This window comes from Paroedura picta, chromosome 1 (assembly GCF_049243985.1).
Source record: "Paroedura picta isolate Pp20150507F chromosome 1, Ppicta_v3.0, whole genome shotgun sequence".
Classification (NCBI taxonomy): domain Eukaryota; kingdom Metazoa; phylum Chordata; class Lepidosauria; order Squamata; family Gekkonidae; genus Paroedura; species Paroedura picta.
Window position 1 is genome coordinate 88,292,508 of NC_135369.1, and position 26,277 is coordinate 88,318,784.

Below are 26,277 nucleotides of genomic sequence, written 5' to 3' on the forward strand. Positions count from 1 at the left end.
GATTAATAGATTGATCAGTAAGAGGGCTGCACTAGAGCAGAAGCTCTGTACCCTGAAGTCTATGGTAAGTAAGCATTACCTTGGATTAGTCTGGGCAAGTTTTTTTTTCATTCTTTCTGTCACTCACAGAGAATGCTTGTCTTCATGTATTACCCTACTGATCTTGCAACTTAAGAATCCTTCCACATTGTGGAACAACCAAGAGCATTCAAACAAACCACATGCCTCTGGTGGTGGTGGTGTGGTGTACATACAACTTCTGTACTGGCAACGTGAATTCGCCGTCTTATGTTACAGAAATTTTACTGGCAAATGATTCACACATGCACAGGCCCACTTAAACTGTTTAAGGTCCAGGGGTGAACATGATGAAATACTCAACTTGCAGTTTCCCATTCCTGAAATGTTAAACAACTGTATACAGAAAATAAATTTTATTTAAAGTCACAGTGGACTGCAATTTTCATAATTCACATTGCTCAGTTACCGTAAATCTGTACAAATACTGTGCATTCTGCAGCATATTTACAATAAAAAATTAGATATGGCTTTATTTTCCCATCGGCATAGAAAGTGTTAGTATTAATTTCACAGAAAAGTGTTTGATTCCAGGTGACTGATTACCTGTAACTAGCTTAGTCATAAAGCCAAAAAAGGATTTCAGCTATTATTTTTAATACTGCAATCAGTATAGTCCAGAAGACTGATTCTTCAGCCTGAGACTCATCTTCTGTTGAATGAAACTGCTTCAGGTTTATCTCCATGTCTTCTGGATTGTAAGAGCCCGCATCCAGTGGATATTTGACAGCTGTCTGATCATAGTATACTTTCATTTCAAATTCACTTTCCAGGTGAGAAGGATGACCATAAATCCCAATTCCTACTGGGCGGTGGAAGTGTTCTGGCACGTGAACTACATCTTGGCCACAAGTTACAGATTGCAATTCATAATCATCAAAACTGGGATGAAGAGTCCTATCAGATACATACAAGTCTGCATCACCCTTTAAACTGTGCATCTGAAGCACTATCTTTCCTTCATGATTTAACCTCAAATAGCTGTAATTTCCAGCACCAATCTGACCTTGAACCACATGAAGGAGTAGCCATTCTTCAGGTACATCCTCTTCTTCATTGTAAGTGGTTGTCATTAGAAGTCCTTGACAAGCAAGTAGCATCACTAGTACCCTCTTCCAGTGAGCTGCCATGGCACCTGTGGTGGACATATTATTTCACGTCATTTTATAGCTAATTAAAAAAAGAAGTGGATGAAGCAGGTTTGTTATATCCTGCTTTTCACTACCCAAAACTGCTTTCCCTTCTCCCCACAACAGATACCCTGTAAGGCAGGTGGGGCTGAGAAAGCTCTGAGAACTGCTCTACAAGAACAGCTTGATAAGAACTATGACTGGCCCATGGTCACCCAGCTGGCTGCATGTGGAGGAGTGGAGAATCAAACCTGACTCCTGTTTATAGACCACCACTGAACCACTACACCACACAGTCATTGAACATACCCAGTATAGTTTAATTAGCTATACTCGGGGGGGTGGGGGGTGACTGTTGTTACTATGCCTAAGTAACCGGACAAAGTACACTAATAAGAAAACATTTAAACAGGAAATATTCAGCAAAGAAGTAACACATAGTAGCATAGAATTTAATGCCATTGGAGTACTATTCTATGCATTTTTACTCAGAAATAAGTTCAGTTTTAATCAGTAGGGTTTATTTCCATGTAAGCGTGCACAGGATTGCACCTTTAGTGAGTCTAACCTAATTCAATAATAATAATAATAATAATAATAATAATAATTGTATTCCACCTTTCCACATTGCTTAGGGTGGGTAACAGCATAAAAACAACATGCAAAATTTAGAAGTTAAAATATTTACAACTAATGTAATTAATGCCCCTCAACTAGATTTCTGGATGGAGTTTTTGGCAAGGAGTCAATCTTCCATCTTCTGTCTCCTCTCCCCCCGCCCCCCCCCCCAGTGGTGAGGCCAGTTTTTCTTGATGAATGTTATTTTTGACCTTGACCATAAGCCTGGTGGAATAACTCAGTCCACAGGCCCTGCAGAACTGATTCGGGTCCTGCAGGGCCCTCTCTTCAGGAAGCACATTCCACCAGGCTGGGGGCCAACTTCACCTCTTTTGAGCTGTGGACCCTGAGCAGACATTGATACAAAGATCTTAGTGCTCTTGGGGAATTATGAGGGAAAAGATGGTCCTGCCGGAAGACCTATAGGTTTTAAACATATGCAGGTAAAAAACCCTTTAGTAAAATGAATGATCTTTTCAGTGAAAATGCTTTCCTAGAAAAAGATACGACACAGTTTGGGTTAAACAAAATTCAAGTCCAGTAACATGTTAAATTCCAGCAAAAATTTTCAGGCTATACATTTTTATGAGTCAGCTCACCATATCAGGTACAAATAGGAATGGAGATCCATCATCTCTTAAATCTTTCATTAAAAATTATGAAAACTAACTTGAACATCAAAAATTGTCCTACTTCTTGGTATAGCATATGTTCTGCAAATTATTATGCAGTATAAAACTTAACTGGTGGCAAAACTGAAAATTTCACGGAGGCCCACTTGTTAGGAATTGACACATTTTGTTTTACTGTCCATTAGGATCATAACATAATGTTGTTGTTCCTAAATATGTTTTTGTACAATTAAAATACTTAGATCCTACGTTTTAAATAGACTCAAGCCAACTTAACAGGAATCTACAAACCAAGATAAATGCTATAAAACTTAACAAATTCCCAACAAAATGTATTTTATTGATCACTGATACGTACAGGTTGGGGAAAACCTGGAGACTTTGGGGGTGGAGCCTGCAAAGGGCAGGGTTTGGGGAGGGGAGAGACTTCAATGTGGCATAATGGCATACAATGGCCATTTTCTACAGGGGAACTGATCTCTAAAGGTGAGCTGTAATTCTGGGGGAATCCCCAGGTACCACCTGGAACCTGGCATCCCGAGTACGCATGGACATATCTACAAAATATGAATCTGTCTATTCTACACAAAGTTTCTCTGACAAAAGGCCAGTCTCAAAGAAATATGGCATAATATTACTGTAAGATTTTTGATGGCAATAACTTTTCCCATATTGTTGCTGTCAGCCATTGTGTCGAACTCTTGGCAATCCCTTATACACAGCAATTTAAGATGGTAACCAACCCTGCATGTGGAGAGCGAAATAGCAGTAGAGGATAATTAGGTTTGGCATCTGGATCATGGCTTGTAATGGACACTCTTTCTAGCCAAATATAAACATTCCATTAGATTACTTAGTGGACCTAGTCCAGTACAAGAATCACCAACCGTGTGCCAAGAGCAGTAGAAAAACCTGGGGACGCTTAAGTTTTTAAAAAATCCAAAGACTACCCGTACTGCAGCAAGGAACAAGCACAATGCAATTTTTCTTTGAAAATTAACTGTACACTCAACCATTTATTTGGAGGGCAGAATCTGCTGCACCCAAACTTGTTTGAATGTGGAGCCAAGCAGAAAATCTGAAGGCATTTGGGTCCCTTCCAACACAGTCGCGGGGGCAGCGCCTGAGGAGGCTTCGCCCCAGAGACACGGGCAGGGGTCGCTTGGTTGCCCAAGCGTGTCTTGCAAGCGTTCTTCCAGTCGGGGTGGGACGGGACGTATTTCTCTTTCAGGCCTCTAACTTCCCGGAGCAGCTGAGGACTCACCAAGAGAAAGAAAGACCCTCGGGGCGCCCTATGAAGTCTGAGTCGGAGCAACTGCTCAAGGCAAACAGAGCCGAATGTCAGAGGCTGGGAGCCGAGGCGGCCTCTTTGCATGAACAAGCAACGTGAGCCGTGTGAGAGTTTGGGGACTAACGCGATTCGGGTGCCTCGCGCCTCAGAGCCCAAGTCTTCACCAGCGCTTCGTCTCAAGCCCGCAGGGGCTCATGTGCCAGAATAAAACTTGAGTCGTCTTCAAAGTGCCGCTTTATTTTCCACGCCAGCCAAAGCGCCGGCGGCACTCGCCCGGCCTCCGCTGCCCCGCCCCGCCGCTCGCCCCCTCCTCCCACCCCCCCCCCCCGCTCTCGCCCCCGCTCACCCGCCAGTCACCATCGAGGAGGCCGCCAGAACCTCCTGACAGCAAGGAAGCTGAGACACGGCCGCTCACGCCCGCGACCACGAGACTCAGCGAGTATCGCGAGACGTGGAGACCGCCTGTCTACGATGCCCTGTTCTGCTGGGACGGGCCTGCCCGAGCCCTAAGGAGGGGGCGGTCTCCACGGCGGAGACTGGCTCGGGCGTGTGTGGCTGCAGGATATGCACTTGCCAGTTCTGGGGAGGGAAATATCGGGAGGTGTTGGGGGTGGACCTTGAGGAGGGCGGAGTTTGGGGAAAGAGGGATTTGAATGGGGGGATAATACCATCGAGTCCACCCTTCCGGTTTTCTCCGACTGATGTCTGATTTTTGGGGAATCAGTCGTTATCCTAGATCTCCAGGCACCGCCCGGAGGTTGGCAACCCTAGCAATTGGCTATGGGGCTCGAATGCTCCCTCGATCTTCATGATAACTGGGATTTTTTTTTAAGCATAAAGAATTGAAAACTTCAGTAACTCGAGGATTTACTAAATTATTGTCCAGTTTGGTTTTCTGTGCTTATTCTCTGCACTCAAAGAATGTATACTTAGGGCCCACTCAAGATATAATATATGGAACTTTCATCCACTGCCAAGATCTCAAGGCAATGGTGGTCAAGGTCAGGGCTTCTAGATTAGTCCCTCACCTCCTGCCATGTTAACACCTTCCACTGATCTGGCCCTGCAGACTTCTTAAGTGGTGAACTGGCTGTTTGTGCCTCTAAGCATGCACAGAATGTTTTTTACTCACTAATGAACAACCTTCAGTGAATGACAGACACAAGGCTTGCTTCTCTCTCTGCTAGCTTGCTCTGAAGAAGCTTGGCTACTGCATGGTTGCCTTCTCAAGCAGGCTAGCCTATGTCATTTACTTGGATTTTAGTAAAGCTTTTGATAAAGTTCCCCATGATGTTCAGATGGATAAATTGAAGGACTGCAATCTGGATTTTCAGATAGTTAGGTGGATAGGGAATTGGTTAGAGAACCGCACTCAAAGAGTTGTTGTCAATGGTGTTTCATCAGACTGGAGAGAGGTGAGTAGCGGGGTACCTCAGGGCTCGGTGCTCGGCCCGGTACTTTTTAACATATTTATTAATGAGGGGGTGGAGGGACTACTCATCAAGTTTGCAGATGACACCAAATTGGGAGGACTGGCAAATACTCCGGAAGATAGAGACAGAGCTCAACGAGATCTGAACACAATGGAAAAATGGGCAAATGAGAACAAGATGCAGTTTAGTAAAGATAAGTGTAAAGTTCTGCATCTGGGTCAGAAAAATGCAAAGCATGCCTACTGGATGGGGGATATGCTTCTAGGTAACACTGTGTGTGAACGAGACCTTAGAGTACTTGTGGATTGTAAACTAAACATGAGCAGGCAGTGTGATGCAGCGTTAAAATAGGGGAATGCCATTTTGGGCTGTATCAACAGGGGCATCACATCAAAATCACAAGATGTCATAGTCCCATTGTATTTGGCATTGGTCAGACCACACCTGGAGTACTGTGTGCAGTTCTGGAGGCCTCACTTCAAGAAGGACGTAGATAAAATTGAAAGGATACAGAGGAGAGCGACGAAGATGATCTGGGGCCAAGGGACCAAGCCCTATGAAGATAGGTTGAGGGACTTGGGAATGTTCAGCCTGGAGAAAAGGAGGTTGAGAGGGGACATGATAGCCCTCTTTAAATATTTGAAAGGTTGTCATTTGGAGGAGGGCAGGATGCTGTTTCTGTTGACTGCAGAGGAAAGGACACGCAGTAATGGGTTTAAACTACAAGTACAACGATATAGGCTAGATATCAGGGGGAAAAAATTCACAGTCAGAGTAGTTCAGCAGTGGAATAGGCTGCCTAAGGAGGTGGTGAGCTCCCCCTCACTGGCAGTCTTCAAGCAAAGGTTGGATACACACTTTTCTTGGATGCTTTAGGATGCTTTGGTCTGATCCTGCGTTGAGCAGGGGGTTGGACTAGATGGTCTGCATTGCCCCTTCCAACTCTATGTTTCTATGATTCTATGATTTTCTCTTCAGCCCGGGAAAGCAGACTTTGCAATATACATTTTAGCCATGAAAGTTTACAGAAGATTTTTGTTTGTGTACACATTACATTGTTATCAGAGTGCAAAACATGGCTTAATTTTCACCCAGGAAGGTTTCTCCAGATTAGCAATTTACAGAAACCCTGTCTTTCTGATGATTACATAGAGACCAGAGACTGACCTTTTCTGACCCTGCCTGGGTGTGCCCAACAGCTAGGAGCAGAGACAAATCCCTACACTTCAAGACCCTGTTTTGTCTTTCCCAAAAATGTGGAATAAGGAAATGTAATGGTTAACAGTGTTAAACATCAAAATATCTCCCTACAGAAAAGTTATCTACCTATTATGGATCAAAAGGGCATAACATCCTGGCAAAATAAGGCTTTGGGGATGTGAATCAAAAATATTCTTGGTCTGAAAATCTAAGCTAATAAGCCCTCCCTTAAGATGGAAATAACTATGTTTTGAAGATATGCATAGTGTTTTTGGGTTGCTATCTGATAACCACACACATCTTCCACATCTTTTTTTTCTCTGCTACCCCATCACAGCTGATTCATGGCAAACTCACATGATTTTCAAGGCAAGAGAGGAGCAGGAGTCATTTGCCATTGCCTGCCTAGCAACTCTAGGCTTCCTTGGTGATCTCTCATCTATGTACTTAAAAGGCCTCTCCCTAACGGTGCGATTTGCAGGCAGATATTATTCAGGAATCTCATTTTAGTAATTAATACACGGGTTGTAATTTGCCTCCTGCTTTTCCAGCAGTTTTTAATCTGTTGGAAATTAAATTAGAAATAAATCACACAGACATATATATTTTTTACTAATATAAAGATAATAAACTCTATAGCAGAGTAGGCATTTGAACCTGGAATCTCCCAGTTCGTAGTCTGTCACTATAACCACTATATCAAATTGGCTCCTTAATGTTTTTTGTTTTCATGAACCTCCTTTAGACTGCTTCTTGATTTACACATACACAGACTATATTATACATTTATAATATATTATAAATTGTAGCTGAGGAAGTGTGCATGTACACGAAAGTTCACACCTTGAATAAAGCTTTGTTGGTCTTAAAGATACGACTGGACTGATTTTGTTCTGCTGCTTCAGACCAACACGACTACCCACTTGAATCTATAATATACTATGTCCTTGTGTGTAACATCCAATAAACAAGCAACTATGACTATTTAATGGAGAGAGCCAGCCTAGGTAAGTTGACTCAGAAGAAAGTCCCATTTTGGGTTTACTCTTATGAAAGTGATGTTAGGATTGCAAGCTTATTAATATCAGAATCACTAGAATGTTCTGGTTCCAAAGTGAGGAAGAAGAAATCTTAGTATTTAGTAGTCATATGATGGAAAGGTTCCAGGGGTGTTTGCAGAGAGTAGAAAAGAAATGACACACAATGAGCAAATAGTTTGTAAAAGCTGGGTGCAACGAATGTGACAAACATGTAACATAAAAAAATTGAAATTCAAAACAGTCCCTGGCATAATTTTAGGCAGATTTTGCTGCAAAGAGCCTTGGAACATTATAGTTCCAAACCACTTGTGATTCTGTTAAACCACTTATTCCAGAGTCGTTCTTATGGAATTACACAAGTGGTTTAAAGATGTCAATCATACTGTGAGTTTTTGGACTGTATACTGCCTATTGTGGCAGCATAATGTCAATGGACTGCAACTGAGCCAGTATACCTCCATCTGCCCAGAGCAGTATCACAATCAGTCACATTCAAAAAGCAAATTAATTGGCTTTCATCTAGCAGGCATAACATGTTAACAGCTAAATGTTAATTGATTACAAAGTACTTATCCTACAATGTTAAAAATACTTGGAAAGCTCTAGCCCACATGTTGTTCCTATTTAGTGTATCCACAGCTCACAATACTGGGTTTGGATACTCTTTCTGGGGCATATGTGGTTTCTGTTAGAGATGTTTCTCCTTTGATATGCAGTGTTTATAAATAAGAATGGGAAGATTAAGTTACATATGGAAACGCAACATCTTGGCTGTTTCATATTAGATTCACATGACTTTAAATATAATCCTGCATTTAATTACAGGCATATAAATCAAATTGCCATCAACAGGGTTTATAAGGGTAAAGGTAAAGGCATCCCCTGTGCAAGCACCGAGTCATGTCTGACCCTTGGGGTGACGCCCTCTAGCGTTTTCATGGCAGACTCAATACGGGGTGGTTTGCCAGTGCCTTCCCCAGTCATTACCGTTTACCCCCCCCCCCCAGCAAGCTGGGTACTAATTTTACCGACCCCGGAAGGATAGAAGGCTGAGTCAACCTTGAGCCGGCTGCTGGGATTGAACTCCCAGCCTCATGGGCAAAGCTTTCAGACGGCTGCCTTACCACTCTACGTCACAAGAGGCTCTAACAGGGTTTATACCCTGATTCTAAAAACAATTCCTCCGATTCAGTCAATGCAATCTATAGTCATAACCAGATCTGAAAGTTAGTAATCCATATGGGGTGGGCCCATACCAAACAGGTAACCTAGTGTATTGCTTAATATGGATTCCTTGCTAGTAGCCTACAAGCAGTGTTTATCCATTACTTTAGCACTTTAGGCACAAGTTTCTGCTTCTTTTTAATGGCTCCCTAGTTCAGGGCATAGAATGGAACTTCAGCAGAATATAATCCATAGTATGACAGTTGAGAATGTAGACCAACCTAGAATTTGAGTTTAAGGTCCAAGGCAGGATTGTAATTGTGCAACCACAATTGGCCAACACGTAGCTGGATCCCAACTGCCAGATCCAATCAGTTAAAAATGAAACTGGTTAATGGCATGCACTCACTGGAATCTACCATTGTTCTTTGCTGTATTTATGTTGGTGTTTTCAGGGGTGTGGAGTCCAGTTCAGTTTTAGTTCTTTTGTATTTTAGAGCTGGGGTCAATAAAAAGGGAACTCACAGTGCCTGTGCTTTTTGAACCCAAGGATTTAACACTGGTGACAAGAATGGAATCATTGTGCTAGGTAGGCAGCCCTGGCAAGTGACCATTGAAATAACTACAGTGAAGCCCTGCCTTCTGAGGGGGTGGGGGGGACAAGCTGCTGAAATCACTCCTTCCATCCAGTGCCTGACCTCTAGGAAAGGGAGTAATCAGCATAGCTGATGCACTGATTGGAGAGCAGGCTCAGTCAACGCAAAGGTTATGGCCACCATGGGCCAAATCAAGTCTTTTGATCACAACTACTCAGCCAGATGGGCCTCATATTTCAAGTGCCTCCGATGCTTCCTCAAATCCAACAACATCATGCAAGAAGCGAGTTGTCTTTCTGAGCACCTGCAGAGCTGCCACCTTTGACCTCGTTCAAGACCTGCTTGCCCCAGTCAACATAGAGATCATTTCAACCTGCAGCCTGGTGAGATCGCCTGCCAACATGCATTCTACCAACATGTCACAGTGTCCTTGTTTCCTGAACCCACAGATTTAACAATGACCTCAACCCCTTCCTCTGATCCTTTTCTAGGATTTCCCCTTGCACATGCAACAGCAAGTGCTTGGCCTACTGGAATGTGAAGATAAGCCTGGGGTACAGTTCCTGGGTCCTTTTCATCTGATTGCACTACATAAGGTCATTCAGGGGGCAGTTGTTTTATATTAATTCACAAAGTGACTGGTAGCAGAAATGAGACATACAGAGAAGCAAAATGCTCAATAGCACAAAGTAAATAAAAATGTTTAATGTATCAAATCACAGAATTAAAAAATATTTACATTTCTAGGTCTTTCTGGATTTCAGTCCCATAGAAAACCTGGCCTGCTCTGTTTTATCCCAGTAAAATCACTTTGTTCCACTTGCTACCTACATTTCATTAATTATATCTTTCTTCAGTCTTGTAACGGAAGTCTCTCATCCTTGCAAAGTAACGATTTCGCATGATTGTAACTTGGTTACACATAATTTCAGACCACATCCTGTGCCAGAAGTTAAACACTAGATGGCACAAATAAACAAATTGTTTCACTTATTGTTATTACTGAAGACACCCTTCAATATTGGCAATGATTACAGAATAGATTTGTCAGATTTGTCTGTGGTGAGCTGAATGAATGGATTCTTCCCAGCACCGCACAAGCACAGAGTCATTACGATTTATTACAAAAGAGAATTTATCTACACAATACTGGAAGAAGAAATACTGGAAGAAGAAATATGGAAAATATATATTAGCAATGTGTTATTCATATTGTAGAATCATATTTGAATAATGTCCAGATATATGAACCCTCACATAAACTCCATGGGAAAAATACTTTATGAAAAACAAACAATATTAAGATAGAGTGATCAATGTTTTTAGCAAACATGCAACAAGTCACGACCAACTTAAAGTGCACCATAGAAGGTGCCCAGTGGCTTGCCATAGTTTGGCTTTTAGTAGACTGATCTGGAGAATAAGTCAGGAAGAATGTAAAAGTTGGACCCTGTGCAGATCCTTGTGGTTCCTCCATTTTTTAAAGTGAATTCTGTATCAAAATACATTTGGAAGCCAGGACGCATAGACTGGGTCATTTAAAAAATGGATTCAACACTTTGTGGCACTGCAGCAGCACAAAAATAGGGATCCAAGGCATGGATCCTCTTGAGTTAATATGATTTTTACATTGAAACGAAATAAAACCGCCATCACAATGTAGACCATACTATCTTACTCTATAGGTAGCACCAAAAAAATCATATATCTACTGCATCGTGGGGCCACAATGGTGCAAAAACTTAACTGAAATATACAGATTCTCATGGATACTCATGATTTTTTGTGCCAAATCATCCTAAACTCAGTGTTAGATCACCTAAAATATCGATAACCACTGCACACACCACAAATATCACAGACCCATGTCTTTGTGGCAACACCATGGAGAAAAAAACAGTTCCAAAGCATGGATTCTGATGGCTCCTCAGGGGGTTTTAATCAGATTACCCCAAAATCACCATCTAATCACATATCTTGTCTATGGCCACACCTTGCATGACAAAACTCAAGCATTCACTGCTGGATGCTGATGATAATGATTACATCAGCTGGGGCCAGCAGAACACTCCCATTTTTTTCAAGTAGAGAATTCAAATATATAACTCTTTGTTTGTTCAGACTTGTAGATTTTTATTTCTCTTAAAATCGAGTCCAGGAGCACCTTAGAGACCTGCAAAAGGCCTGGCCTATATTTACAGCATGTTGTTTCCACAAACATGTGTATCCGTGATTTTTGTGGTACAAGCTGTGGCCATGGACATGATATGTGATTTGATGATGAAGTTGGGGTGGCCCAATGCACAAACCCTGAGGATCCATCAGGATCTGTTTTTCAGAATCATATTTATTCAGCATGGTGTCAGCACAAAGGCTTGGATCTGTGATTGTTGTGGTGCAAGCTGTGGCTGTGGACACAATATGTGATTTGATGGTTAATGTGAGGTGACCCAATGTAAAAACTCTGAGGATGGATGAAATTTCATGCTTCAGATTCGTGTTTTTGCTCCATGGTGTTGCCACAAAAGTATGGATTTGTGACTTTTGTCGTGCAAACTGTGATCTAGACTAATATGTGCTTTGATGATAAGGTTTAGTTGACCCAATGCAAAAACCCTGAGGATCCATCAGGAATTGCTTTGAAATTGTTTTTGCTTCATGGTTCTTCTACAAAAGTGTAGCTATATTACTGTTGATATTATTGGTGATCATATGGTGAATTTGGGATGATCTAGAGCAAAACTCAAGTGCATCTATGAGGATCCATATATTTCAACTATGTTTTTGCACCATTGCAGCCCCACATCGCAGGGGATATGTATTTTTTGTGTTGCTACCTATACACTAAGACATCTATAGTATGATGGTCTGTTTTTTTGTTTGTTTCAATGTAAATATCATACACATTTATGAGGATCAGTTTAAAATCATCTATATCTGACTTTTATCCACATTGAAGAGTCAGGCGGGAGAAGTTAAGACTTCAAAGTATGCCACAGAATCTGCTGCTTCTGTCCAGCTATACCTCTTGTTTCTTGTATCACTCACAGAACATATGGAGCTGGCTGTCCTCTTTTACTTAATCTGGCCCCACATTTCCAGTTTCCAATAACTTCCTCTAATTCTAGAGGAAGTAACTATCTGCTCAATCTTACCCCCACCCAACAACTAGAAGCCCTGCTGCCCAACATGGGCGGGTAGGAGTTAGCTCTAATTTCTCAGCATCACATTCTAACATGCTCCAAGACACTATTACTTTTTGTTGCATACCTTACTCCAGTCCTAATTTAGATTGAGAAGGGTGTAACTTTGTTTAGAATTCTACCATTTTCCCCACTCTTCAGCACTAAGAAACTTCACCCCATCGTTCCAACCAATCCAAAATTTCCTCTCCTAACGGGTCCTTTCGAAAACAAGCATCAAACACCATTCTCAACCATTAACAGCCCTATATAGGGAGAAAGCCTTCTTTTTAATAACAAGAACTGTTGTTAACAGAGTGAAGAGCAAAGGTTCTACCTTTACCTAACAGAGAAACAGTCTAGTACAGTTAATATGAAAATAGGGCAGCCATATTTTTAAAAGCAAAACGGAAGGCATATTTCCTGATTTACTACTTCAAACAAGTGCTCAGTATGACAAATTTCATTTGAAATACCCCCAATAAAACAGAAATTCAGCAAGCACCCTTCTGATAAAACGACAAAATGTCCCCCTATCAAATTGTATGTGATGATGATGGTGATCATTCAACAACCTTGCTAGAAAACATATAAAGAAGGGATCCCCCAAGTCTTTCCGCTGCTTTTCTAAAACAACAGAGAGGACGCTTGGCGGCGGGATGGCTGAAATTGACCCACTAGCCTCGCCGTAGGCGTCTCTGCTGCCTAGGAAACGTAACTCCGCTCCCCTTGGTCGCCCGGGGCAGCGTTGGAAAGCCTCTTCCTTCGTCTCGCGCGCCGGCAGCGGTCATGAGCAGGCAGCGGCCAGGAAGGGTAAGAACTGGGAGACCTTCCCCTTCGCCACCCTCCCCGAGGCCTTGACTTGAGTCGCTGAGGGACGAACTCCGAACGAGCGTCTTGCCTAGAATGGAGCGTTGCAATGAGCCGAGAATTAGCTCGGAATTGGCCAGACGCATGAATTCGATTGGGCCGCCCCTCTTCTCCCTCTCTCAGCGCCGCCCGCCACTGATTCGCACATACCGGTGTATGAAGTATCCCGCACCACTTCAGATCGCAAGTGGGACTATCTCGGTGGCAAGAGAAAACTAGTACTGGAGGGAGAAATGTCCCTATCTTTGTTGTGCTGCTGTCCTATTTGCAGTGATGGTGGGTTTTTTTTTTTTAAGTACTGGAGAGTATCCGAAAGTGTAAACCTGCAATCTGAAGTGGTACAACTCATTCTACCACATGATTCTTCTGCACATGTAAGCCGGTGATGAGCTCAGAAAAAAATGCAGCAGAGACAGCATTGGTGGGAATTTACCCATGCACTGCTCTGTCTCACTGCAGGCAAGATGAAGAGTGCTTTAGTTTTCTTAATGAAATTTGCTTCATTTTACAAAGATTGTGAGCTGCTTTGGGGATTCTGGTCAAAGCCAGGATATAAATCCAGCAAATAGAAGAAGAAGAAGAGTTGGTTCTTAGATGCCACTTTTCTCTGCCCGAAGGAGTCTCAAAGCAGCTTACAGTCGCTTCCCTTTCATCTCCCCACAACAGACACCCTGTGGGGTGGGTGAGGCTGAGAGAGCCCTGATATCACTACTTGGTCAGAACAGTTTTATCAGTGCTGTGGCGAGCCCAAGGTCACCCAGCTGGCTGCATGTGGGGGAGGGCAGAATCAAACCCGGCTCGCCAGATTAGAAGTCTGTATTCCTAACCACTACACCAAACTGCCATAATAAATATATGGTTTCTTTGAATCTAGTTTAAAGCAATATAGGTTTGTATTTTCTTTCAATTGTTTTCAGTGGTCCTTGCCCATCTTCACCACATCAATTTGTTGGCAGAGTTTAGATATCCAAAGAGGAGGAGAGCAGCAGCTTCTTAAAGAATAAGAAAATTTTATTAAGAAGTGAAACAACTTTGTGCAAGAGGAGAGTAAGAGTCCTAACTGCCAAGAACCAAGCCTGATGTCCGAGGCAGGATTGGGGCTTACAATGTAATTGACCAATACGTGGCTAGATCAGTTTAAACTGAAACTGACCAATAACATGCACTGGTGAGAAGATCCATTGTTTGCCTGTATGTGTGTGTCTCTGTGTGTGTTGGGGTTTTTGGGGAGAGGGGGTTCAGTTTGCAGTTCTACTTGTACCATGCTGGGGTCCTAATAAAAAGCTCAAATTGCTACCGGTGTACATGTCCACCTCTGAACCCATGGATAGCACTTAACTAACTGTTGTTCATCTCAAAGCAAACAGGGATAAAATGTGCTCTAAGTCTCCACTTAAGTCAATCAGGGCTGAATCTGCACGGAACGTTTATTCCAATCCCGGGTCAATTCAGCCCAGGACATAGGAGGAGGTTATTTGAAAAGTTCCTAATATAAATGTGCTACCTACACATCGTTGCCGATGCCCTCTGTAGGAAGCTGTCCCATTCATTTTTCTGCTACTGTAAGTATTGCTGTCCAAAAGGGAGGGAAAACATGACTGGAATTTCATGATGGGAGCAGTCCGAAGGCAATATACAGAAGAAAAGTTCATGTTATACAACTGGGCTTGTTTGGTTTTTCTTGCCATCAAGTCACAACCAACTTATGGCAACCCCTACGGTTTTCGAGGTAAGGGACATTCAGTGGATGCCCCTACATCACTAGCCTTTGTTTACATGGTAGTCTGCTCTTAACCGGGACTAGGACAGCATTACAAGAGAAAAATCAGCCCTTCTGGAGACATATTAGAGTGAGTGACTTGCCATGCCTGGACATTGAGGGGTGCTACATCACTCCTGCATTGAGCAGGGGGTTGGACTAGATGGCCTGTATGGCTCCTTCCAACTCTATGATTCTATGATTCTTAAGTGTATATAGATGATATCTCTCTTTGTCTTAACCTGGGAGCTGCCATCTGACCTCCTCTCTATCTCTTGCTTTGTCATGTCCCTCCCTCCATATATGTGTGCAAGGTTTTACTGTAGATATCAATACTTTCATAGTCCCACACATATGATGCTGGACAAACTGGCCATTTTAGATTAGTTGTCTTTCAACTGCAACCTGAATGTGAACTGGATCTACTTGAATAAAATTCATTATACTTCTTGGGAAATTTATTCACTGTACTACCACAGTTGTATGACTGGGCAAATCAACTATATTAACAAAACATCCCAATAGTTTATGGTTGTCACAGAAGACCCTGCACACATACATAAAACTATGTTATTCCTTTAAGCAGCTTGGTGCTTGACTCCTCATTGCACATTTGCCAACGTCTTTAACAAGACAGAAAATGGTGTATTTTGAGAAAGCTGAAGCTACCTGGAAATGCCGTGTTGCATGATTGTTCCAAGGTGAAGTTGTTATTGGTAAGAAAACATTTAATCAATAATAAGCACAACAGAAAACAACTCTATCTTCTGTTTCCAAATTGTTGGCTTTTATTTATACCTCAACCTGCTTATTCACAATGAAGGATGCTATTCAGAGGAGCTAGAAATCCTGTTCAAATTCTCTGTAGAAACAATGTGTCAGTCATGTTAAGCATTCTCATGATCTCATTTCCTATTGATCAAGAATTCTATATACGTCATTCTCCTATAGCATTAATCTTCTTGCTTCAATGTATTGCAATGCTTATGAAGAGGGAAAACGCACTAAATATGACTTGTACCCAAAAGCTAAGATAGGCCCTTTTCTCATACGGCTGTTACTAATTGGTAATTGTTTCTAAAAATCAAACCCAGGAAGATTTGCTTGTTCCCTTTCAATGTCTCTCAAGCACAACTGCAAAGAAAAAAAAAGGTGTGTGGGGGGGGGAGACCAACTGTAATGAAAATCAAGGAACCCAACTTGCCAGGGGCTGAATTTGTGGCCCAAGCTGAGAGAAGGACCATGTGGCTGGTCCTTCAGCAAGTAATGTGTTTCAAGCTCAGCAGTGTTGGGCTGGTCAGCTAATTATGTCAGCAGCAGCCAACTTGTGTGCAAAAGGGGGAGGAACTGTGAACTGTGACACATGTTTCATATCTTTTGCAAGGGATAGGCCTGCGTGCTCATCTGCTTCTGTTGGGGACTCCCTTAAGGGGTCTTGTGACTGAGCAGTCATGTGGAATGCCCAGTGCAGGGGTTGTTATCTGACTCTCACCAACAGATGGCAAAGGGAATCACCCAGCGGCCAGCACCCAGTAGGCTCCACTGGAATTGCCACTCTTTTATTTATTTGGATTTATAAACTGCCCTCTCTGCTTAAGCAGACTCAGAGTGGTGAACAACATACATCCAACAATAGAATTTAAATCACAGTTTAACAATTCTAAAATCAATTCTAAAAAATTCTGCCCTTGGATATAAAGACCAGAACCCAGGATGGGGGTACAATATAAGAGAGACAACTGAGAGCACGTGGAGAGAGCTACTGGGGAGAGTTGCTGCTGACCAGGTGAGGCTATTGTGCTGCCTGGGTGAGGTGATTGCTGGGTAATTGTTGGGAGGATTAAAAAGGGCTACTCCTCACCAGAGGCAGAGCTCAGACAACTGAGAGCACGTGGAGAGAGCTACTGGGGAGAGTTGCTGCTGACCAGGTGAGGCTATTGTTCTGCCTGGGTGAGGTGATTGCTGGGTAATTGTTGGGAGGATTAAAAAGGGCTACTCCTCACCAGAGGCGCGAGCCTTTGGCAAGAGACAAAGGGCTCTTGGCCTGTGGCTCTTAGCCTGGGGTTCTTGGCCGAGCAATTAGAATCAGTAGATTATATCAGTAGATTATATTTCCCTAGTACTTGCACTGCCTAGACATTACAATGGACCTCCAGGACACTCATCCCATCATCTGCAGTGAGTGTGACATGATTGCCTTCCTCCCAGAAGACAAGATGGACTACAGCTGCCCCAAGTGTAAGCTGGTAAAACTTTTGGAGGAAAAGATTAGGGGATTAGAAAACAAAATTATTACTCTGACCCAAAGTAAGAAAGGGGAGGAGTTCGTAGTCCAGAGCTCTGCAACATGGAATAAAGAGAATAAAGAGAATACAACCAGTCCTGAAGAGGACAAGGAGATTGACCACAATAGGGAGCCTCTGCAGGCAGTTCGGAAAAAGACTGAACGGCGAAGGGCGAGACAGTTCTCGGGGCCTTTGGAGCTCCAGAATAGATTTCAGGCCCTTGCAGAGGAGGTGCAAGGGTCAACAAGGGAAGAGGTCCCAAAACAAACTCTAAGACAAAGGGAAGAGGCCACGGGGACAGAAGGAAATGGAGTTGAGAAGAAAAAAAAAAGGAGAGTACTGGTAATTGGAGACTCCCTGCTAAGAGGAATGGATCGCCACGTGGCTGGGCCCGACCCCCTAACCCGAGAGGTGTGTTGCTTGCCAGGGGCGAAAATTAAAGATGTTTCAGAAAGGCTGCCCAAACTCCTCAAATCTACGGATCGCTACCCATTTGTGATGGTCCATGTGGGAGCGAATGACATGTCCCTGAATACCATCGCTCCTATTAAAAAAGACTATCAAGATCTGGGGAGGAAGCTCAAGCAAATGGGGGCACAAGTGGTATTCTCTTCAATCTTGCCTGTCAAGGGAAGAGGAATGCGTCGGGAGAGGAAGATAATGGAGGTGAATCACTGGCTGCGTAGTTGGTGCCGGCAGGAGAGATTTGGTTTCTGGGACCATGGGATAGGCTTTCTTGAGGAAGGCCTACTAGCACCTGATGGACTGCACTTATCAAAACTGGGGAAGAATGTGTTTGGCAGGAACCTGGGGAGATTCATCAGGAGAGCTTTAAACTAAAGCCACTAGGGGAAGGAGACGATCAACATAGGGAGTGTATGGAAGGAAAACTATCGGAGGCAGCCCAACCGGCAAGGCCAGCTCATAGGGAACCAAAAGTAAAAGGATTCAGATGTCTTTATACTAACGCCCGAAGCATGGGCAATAAAAAGGAAGAGCTGGAACTTCTCATGCTGATGGAAAGGTATGATCTAGTAGGCATCACAGAAACTTGGTGGAATGATTCTCATGACTGGAATGTAATGGTGGATGGATATGAACTGTTCAGAAAAAACAGAATAGATCGAAGAGGTGGAGGAGTGGCACTGTATGTGAGGAAAGGGCTTACCTGTCAGGAAATTCTAGTGAAGGAGAGCATATCTACAGTGGAAAGCATCTGGGTGAAAATAAGCGAGGGGAAAACAAACAGTGTGGTGGTTGGTGTCTGCTACCGACCGCCTGACCAACGAGAGGATGTGGATGCTGCACTTTGTGAGCAGCTTGAGAAAATATCCAAACGGCAGGACCTTGTCATCATGGGTGACTTCAATTTCCCAGATATGTGCTGGGAAACAAACTCTGCGAAGCGTCCTCAGTCATGCAAGTTTCTGACCTGCCTGGCTGACAATTTCATTTATCAAATGGTAGATGAACCCACAAGAGGTTCAGCCATACTGGACTTAATACTGACCAACAGGCAAGAGTTGGTGGATGAGGTGAAGGAGGTGGGGACCCTAGGGGGAAGTGACCATGTCCTCATAGAATTCCTTTTGAGATGGGGAGCCAAGGAAGCTTGTAGCCAGACGCGGATGTTGGATTTTCGTAGGGCAAACTTTAATAAACTCAGAGACATGATGAGTGTCATACCATGGACGAGAATGCTGGAAGGGAAGGGAGCATGTGAAGGGTGGGCGCTACTCAAACAAGAGCTATTGCATGCTCAATCAATGACTATTCCAGAAAGACGAAAACACTGCAGGAGCTCTAAGAAGCCTATTTGGATGAACAGAGAACTTCAAGAGGAACTAAGAAAGAAAAGGAAAATGTTCAGAAAATGGAGGGAAGGACAGAGCTCTAAAGAAGAGTACCTACAGGTTACTAGGCACTGTAGATCAATCATCAGAAAGGCCAAATCTGAGAGTGAGCTAAGATTGGCCAGGGAAGCCCATTGTAACAAGAAAAGATTTTTCAGTTACGTGAGGAGCAAACGTAAAGTAAAGGAGGCAATAGGCCCGCTGTTGGGTGCGGATGGACAAACTCTAACGAAAGATGCAGAGAAAGCAGAAAGGCTTAGTGCCTATTTTACATCTGTTTTTTCCCACAGGTCTAAGTGTTTAGGCACATCTAGAGATGGCTGTAGCCAAAGGATAGTGTCTGGGTGGCAGGTTAACATGGATAGAGAGGTGGTCGAGAGGCATTTAGCTGCACTGGATGAGTTCAAATCCCCTGGTCCAGATGAAATGCACCCGAGAGTACTCAAAGAACTTTCCAGAGAACTTGCACAGCCCTTGTCCATCATCTTCGGAACCTCTTTAAGGACTGGAGATGTCCCGGAGGACTGGAAAAGAGCAAACGTTATTCCGATCTTCAAAAAAGGGAGGAAGGATGACCCGGGAAACTACAGACCAGTGAGTCTGACCTCTGTTGTGGGGAAGATAATGGAGCAGATATTAAAGGGAGCGATCTGCAAACATCTGGAGGACAATTTGGTGATCCAAGGAAGTCAGCATGGATTTGTCTCCAACAGGTCCTGCCAGACCAACCTAGTTTCCTTTTTTGACCAAGTAACAGGTTTGCTGGATCGGGGAAATTTGGTTGATGTCATTTACTTGGATTTTAGTAAAGCTTTTGACAAGGTTCCCCATGATGTTCTGATGGATAAGTTGAAGGACTGCAATCTGGATTTTCAGATCGTTAGGTGGATAGGGAATTGGTTAGAGAACCGCACTCAAAGAGTTGTTGTCAATGGTGTTTCATCAGACTGGAGAGAGGTGAGTAGCGGGGTACCTCAGGGTTCGGTGCTCGGCCCGGTACTTTTTAACATATTTATTAATGATCTAGATGAGGGGGTGGAGGGACTACTCATCAAGTTTGCAGATGACACCAAATTGGGAGGACTGGCAAATACTCCGGAAGATAGAGACAGAGTTCAACGAGATCTGAACACAATGGAAAAATGGGCAAATGAGAACAAGATGCAATTTAATAAAGATAAGTGTAAAGTTCTGCATCTGGGTCAGAAAAATGAAAAGCATGCCTACTGGATGGGGGATACGCTTCTAGGTAGCACTGTGTGTGAACGAGACCTTGGGGTACTTGTGGATTGTAAACTAAACATGAGCAGGCAGTGTGATGCAGCGGTAAAAAAGGCAAATGCCATTTTGGGCTGTATCAACAGAGGCATCACATCAAAATCACAAGATGTCATAGTCCCATTGTATACGGCACTGGTCAGACCACACCTGGAGTACTGTGTGCAGTTCTGGAGGCCTCACTTCAAGAAGGACATCGATAAAATTGAAAGAGTACAGAGGAGAGCGACGAAGATGATCTGGGGCCAAGGGGCCAAGCCCTATGAAGATAGGTTGAGGGACTTGGGAATGTTCAGCCTGGAGAAAAGGAGGTTGAGAGGGGACATGATAGCCCTCTTTAAGTATTTGAAAGGTTGTCACTTGGAGGAGGGCAGGATGCTGTTTCTGCTGGCTGCAGAGGAAAGGACACGCAGTAATGGGTTTAAACTTCAAGTACAACGATATAGGCTAGATATCAGGAAAAAGTTTTTCTCAGTCAGAGTCGTTCAGCAGTGGAATAGGCTGCCTAAGGAGGTGGTGAGTGCCCCCTCACTGGAAGTCTTCAAGCAAAGGTTGGATACACACTTTTCTTGGATGCTTTAGGATGCTTAGGGCTAATCCTGCGTTGAGCAGGGGGTTGGACTAGATGGCCTGTATGGCCCCTTCCAACTCTATGATTCTATGATTCTATGATTCTATGATTCTATGATTCTATGAGAGAGGCCAGTTAGATGTCCCCTGGGTCCTAGCTCCCATTCCATTCCTGCTTGCAATGGGCTTCCTTGCTAGTATTTGGAATAATTCAGATTGAAGTAAAAATATCTCTAAAGTCAATGTTAATGAATGATGCTTTTCTAATTATATGCTAACTTGGATCTATTTCAGCTGTACTATGGAAAGCCCTGCGGATCTCTGTTTTACCGAAGAAGGATGTAACGGCAGTATAGTTCTTGAAAAGCAAGTGTTTCAATCCAAAGTTCCAGAATCTCATGTTCAGCTTGCTTGTGACCTGCATTATTGTGCTTTTCCTTGGAATGGGAATCAACTTTGTATTTGGAATACAACTGATGACACTGACCACCAGGTTAAAAAACTTGTTTCATTCAGTCTTCACTTTATGTATAAAATGCTAAAATCAATGGTCTTTGATGATGGATCCCAAACTATTGCCTGAGACTTCACAGTGGGTTACAGTAGTATTACAAGTGGGTTGTGAAAAAAGAAAGAGGAACATGTTGAGCTGTGAGAGGAGGGTTAGTGGCATTTCTGGGTTTGTCTTTGTATGTGTGTGAAAAGATAATGAAAGGCAGTAAATCGCTCACTATTTCACTATATCATCAATATTAAACAACAAAATAAACTTGTTCAATGTTAACTGATTTGAGATTCTGCATTTTATGTTAGGGAGAAGGAAAGCAGTATGTAGACAGTTCTTGAAATCTATCTGAAGTTTAAACGTTTGAGAACCACTGAGCTAAGGAATATAACCAATTATCTACTTTTCCCGTGCATGTTCTCTTGAAATGAGTGAAAACAGTTGTTGGAAGTTTGTATCCAGAAAAAAAAAATTGGTCATTCAAAGATAATTTACCATCCAAGATTTTTGTTTTGTTTTTTGTAGCTGAAGAGAAAGCAATTGTTAATTGTTGAAAGTATAGCAATGAACTGTGGCTTAATGCTAGAGTTAAATGCTGTCCAGTCCTATGCATGTTTACTTAAGTAGATTCTGTGCAATATATTTGGGAGTAAATGTACATGCCCATTTATATGGAAAGAAAGGCTGGTTTGTACTCAATGGGAGTTACTCCCAAGAAAATATACACAGAATTGAAGCTATTATTAAGAAAATGTAGTGGCCAGTGCCTTTTCCATTGGGGTATCTGCTGTCCATCAAGAGTGCCTTTTGGTAATGCTTTCTGTGCGTGACATTCAAATAGTGAGAGCAAACAGAAAGACATGGGAATTAGCCAACATCTGGAATTTCTTTGGGAGTCCTGCCAAAGCCTAGCTAGAATTTCTAGGCATTTTAAGCATTGTAAATATCTTTAGATGGATATCCACTAGTCAGGGTTTAGAGTACTGTTACTGTATATGTTTATAACTTTTCTGAACTTACATGTTTATAACTTGTCCAAAATGTTAATAGCTAAAATAGGTATTATTATTATTATTATTATTATTATTATTATTATTATTATTATTATTATTATTATTATTATTATTATTATATATCATACCAAGACAGCTGGTAAATAAAACGAATGCTTGAGAAGAAATTGTTACATGTGTTTATTACATGTTACTAATAACATATTTTGTCAGCCATTACACTTAATAGGACATCACCATTCAATTACTGCCCTGACATTTGGGAGCAAAGTCAATCCACTCCTTATTTGTTCTGCTTCGAGTGACTATGTGATAGTGTGGAACCTGGACGAATGCATGAAAAAGGCACTACAAGGTGAACAAATTAGTATATTTATTATTGCACCTGGACTAAACCTTCTAAGCTCTTCCAGGACCTCATAAAACTTGACATAATGATTGAATCACCATCACAAAACAGCTGTATTTTATTTTGACATAAATATATATCTGATTAGATACCGGAGGCTAACTTTTGTTAGATTGTTAGATGTGGATTTGTTTGTGTTAATTTTGGGATGTGTAGAGTGGAAGTCTAATAATGTTTTAAACTTCTGATTTCTATTTGCTTTGTCTCATGGTGTAATGTAAAAGATCAAAATAAATAGTGTTAACTGCTTGCAGAACTGTGGTTCATTTTAACATGATCTCATTAGAATATACAGCTAGTAACAGTAATCAGAAAACACATTGTGTAAGGCTATGATAAATATGGAGGTGAGCTTAAATGCTTTATGCACTAGAAGAAAAAGGCTTGAGTTAAAAAGTCAAATAAATACTGAATGTTTAGGTTACATCATTTGTATATATCTCTAATTCTCAATGTGGCTTCTTCTGTTGAAATTTGAATCTGGAGATGGGAGCAAAAAACGCATGAGACAACTCTACAAACCTGAAAAGGCCTCAGGTTTGCAGAGAAATCTGCAGTTAAAAAACCCAAAATAATAGAAACAGCTTCTGTTTCACTGTGTCTGTTGCTGGTTAATCACAACCCTGTTGCCTACCTTCAAACCTTGGTTTCTGACAATAAAAAAATCCAAAAACCTAAATCTGTACAAAACAGAGGTCCATGGTCAGCACAAGCACAGACCACTTAATTCCATGGATGTAAACCCCCCTGAGGTGACCAGTTTGATAGGGGGGTCTATAAATGTAAATAATAAATAAATATAATTAAAATAAACAAATCTCCCTGGTCTCATTCACAAGTAGAATGGCAGTATAAGAGAAGCACTCTCCCTCCTGGCAATGATGTGGGAAGGCAGAGAAGGAACAGGAGACACCACTGCTGACCCACTGTCTCTGTGTGGAACATGGAACTGTTGACAAGGCAGGCGGGTGGAGCCACTGCTGGGCCCACAACTGCCTTATGAGTTGCAGAGGGATGGCAGTGAAGACAGGCAAGGGAGGAGCAGAAGCGAGAGAATGAATGCATTGCCAAAGGAGGAGAGGATGGGTTCTCTCATCCCAACGGTCCTGTGTCTCTGCTTGTATTTAAGCTCTCCAGCTTATAGGGTTGCATGAATGAAAGTCATTTTTAAGTGCTCAAATATGAGGATTTTGACATATGAAAAACAGGACATGTTAAATGTGTTTTTCAACCTGGTTTTTTTCTACCAGGTTTTTCAATTTTTTGTTAGTCACAAAGGCAGACTGACTTACTATTACATTTCAACAATTGATGTGAAGCAAACATTTTTCCACCCTAAATATGTAAATAGCTTGTTGCCAAGGCTGTTGTGCTGCAGATTGATCATATTAAAGGTAAAGGTAAAGGTATCCCCTGTGCAAGCACCGGGTCATGTCTGACCCTTGGGGTGACGCCCTCTAGCGTTTTCATGGCAGACTCAATACGGGGTGGTTTGCCAGTGCCTTCCCCAGTCATGACCGTTTACCCCCCAGCAAGCTGGGTACTCATTTTACCGACCTCGGAAGGATGGAAGGCTGAGTCAACCTTGAGCCGGCTGCTGGGATTGAACTCCCAGCCTCATGGGCAAAGCTTTCAGATGGCTGCCTTACCACTCTGCGCCACAAGAGGCTCATTTTGGATGGGCTAAATTTGAGATACGATGCATGGACAAAACCCAGTGCTTTTACATGGTGTACTTGACTCCTTTTATTAATATTATATTTAAATTTTGCTAATATCATTTAAATATTTAAATAATGTATTTAAATTCAAATACAAAAATTTCCCAGAAATGTCCCTATTCAAATTTTCCTGATTTCAGTCTTCCAGTACTTCACAATGGTCATATGATTTTGGTCTTAGTTTCACAGGAAAAAATCCTATTAATGGAGCTTTTTGATTGCTGCAGGGTCAATGCCACAAGGCATTGTTATAGGAACACTTTTGGGAATGGTTCTTTATGTCCGATTTAGTCCAGATGACCAGACTGTGGCAGTATGTGCTGGCAATCGGATATACATGCTAAATGCAAAGGTGAGAACACATATTTCTGTTCACTTTCAGAATTAAAGTATATATAGTTTGCTGTCGTGTCATCCAACACTGCTGCTGTTTATTGGAAGGAGGTCAGAGAGCTCACTCCATATTCAAAGTACTGTGAAATAGCACAAGTGCATGTTTAATTTTTCTATGGTTCCATGTTGCTTGTTGTTTCATTTCATTCATCATTGTTAATCTAAGTTATCTGTATGGTTTCTGTTCTGTTTCATGTGAACTGTCCTGAGCCTTCGGGGAGGGTGGTATACAAATATATAATAAAATAAATAAATAAATAAGCAGCAAGCAAGCTATGGATTGATGAGTGGCCACACCTCTACTTTGCAATAAATACTTGGTGACATTAAATGCAAGAACAGTAACAAATAGTACAATTTTAATTTGAAATTTGATTAACTTTTTTCCTGGATTAATTTTAGGATGAAGCTATACTTGCTGAATTGGAAGGCCACCTGGCTCCAGTAACCGCTGCTGAGTTTTGTACTTGGGAGAAAAACCTACTTATATCAGTTTCTGAAGATAGAAGTTTTAAGGCAAGGAACTTCTGGCTGCTTTTTGACATAGAGCAATTTGCTCAGGATCGGGGTGCTAAAAGTAAAAGCATTCAGTTATTGAACATGAAATTGTTGTAAATTAAAAGCTGTGAGAGAGTATTCTTGTGAGTAGATTATATTTAAACATTGGTAAACTGTAACTTTCATACCTGCTTTCCCTAATTAAATATGAAAGTTGAAAATTAAATCCCAAGAATAGTTAGATGTACTGTATTTCTTGGTCTATTTTCCTCAGTCTCTATTTTGAGAAACTCCCATTGGTTTTAGTGGGCCTATGTTCTATCCATTTATTTATTTATTTTAAAGCCACCTTAACATAAAAAGTTCCTGATTTGATCAGATTGCTAGTCCATCTAATCCAGTATTCTTTTCACAAAGTGGCCAGCTAGTTGCCTTCGAGGGCCAAGAACTTGGGCACAAAACCCAAAACCCCGCTCTGGATGCAGATTGTCGTCATAAGTATGAATATTTGGATGTAATATAAACTGAATTCAATATCGTCATGTAATTCCCAAAATGTGTGCTTTAGGTTAATAATTTCTGTATCAAGGAACAATTACCCAGATCTCTATCCACATGATATCTTAGAACAGCAGTAGTGACATTTGAGATCTTGACTTTGCATTATTTTTCATATTATTTATGTTGCATTTCAGCAGGTGTTCTGGAAATATGTTTCTGTTGTCTAAATTGATATTTCAATTTTACTCTTTTTTTCAA

General features: G+C 42.0%; 2 protein-coding genes across 18 annotated transcripts in view; one reads left to right on the forward strand and one right to left on the reverse strand.

Annotated features, from left to right (window-relative positions):
- Positions 1 to 419: 419 nt before the first annotated feature.
- On the reverse strand, positions 420 to 4,317 carry C1H6orf120 (chromosome 1 C6orf120 homolog). Of its 2 annotated transcripts, none has more exons than XM_077346910.1 (2): positions 4,096 to 4,317; positions 420 to 1,213 (listed from the first exon to the last, which is right to left on the reverse strand). In XM_077346910.1, exon 2 carries the CDS (start codon positions 1,206 to 1,208, stop codon positions 636 to 638), a length of 573 nt encoding a protein of 190 aa, XP_077203025.1. In that variant the 5' UTR covers positions 1,209 to 1,213; positions 4,096 to 4,317; the 3' UTR covers positions 420 to 635. The 2 variants fall into 2 exon arrangements, with proteins under 2 accessions (XP_077203025.1, XP_077203032.1); XM_077346917.1 differs by lacking the exon at positions 4,096 to 4,317 and adding an exon at positions 3,723 to 4,039.
- Positions 4,318 to 13,070: 8,753 nt separating this feature from the next.
- The window catches only part of WDR27 (WD repeat domain 27), a 114,275-nt gene continuing 101,068 nt past the window's right edge, over positions 13,071 to 26,277 (forward strand). For 10 of the 16 annotated variants that reach the window (XM_077347015.1, XM_077346930.1, XM_077346939.1 and 7 more), the window contains exons 1-6: positions 13,092 to 13,177; positions 14,152 to 14,402; positions 21,274 to 21,472; positions 22,711 to 22,852; positions 24,855 to 24,979; positions 25,423 to 25,536. In XM_077347015.1, the coding sequence (XP_077203130.1) occupies positions 14,395 to 14,402; positions 21,274 to 21,472; positions 22,711 to 22,852; positions 24,855 to 24,979; positions 25,423 to 25,536 (588 nt within the window). In that variant the 5' untranslated portion in view covers positions 13,092 to 13,177; positions 14,152 to 14,394. Of the gene's footprint in view, positions 13,178 to 13,217; positions 13,511 to 14,151; positions 14,403 to 15,576; positions 15,710 to 21,273; positions 21,473 to 22,710; positions 22,853 to 24,854; positions 24,980 to 25,422; positions 25,537 to 26,277 lie in introns of those variants that run through there. The other 6 variants (XM_077346971.1, XM_077346963.1, XM_077346948.1 and 3 more) reach the window with 6 other exon arrangements.

Coding starts and splice junctions, on each gene's coding strand:
- C1H6orf120 (XM_077346910.1), bottom strand. CDS start 1,208: ATGGCAGCTCACTGGAAGAGGGTACTAGTGATGCTACTTGCTTGTCAA.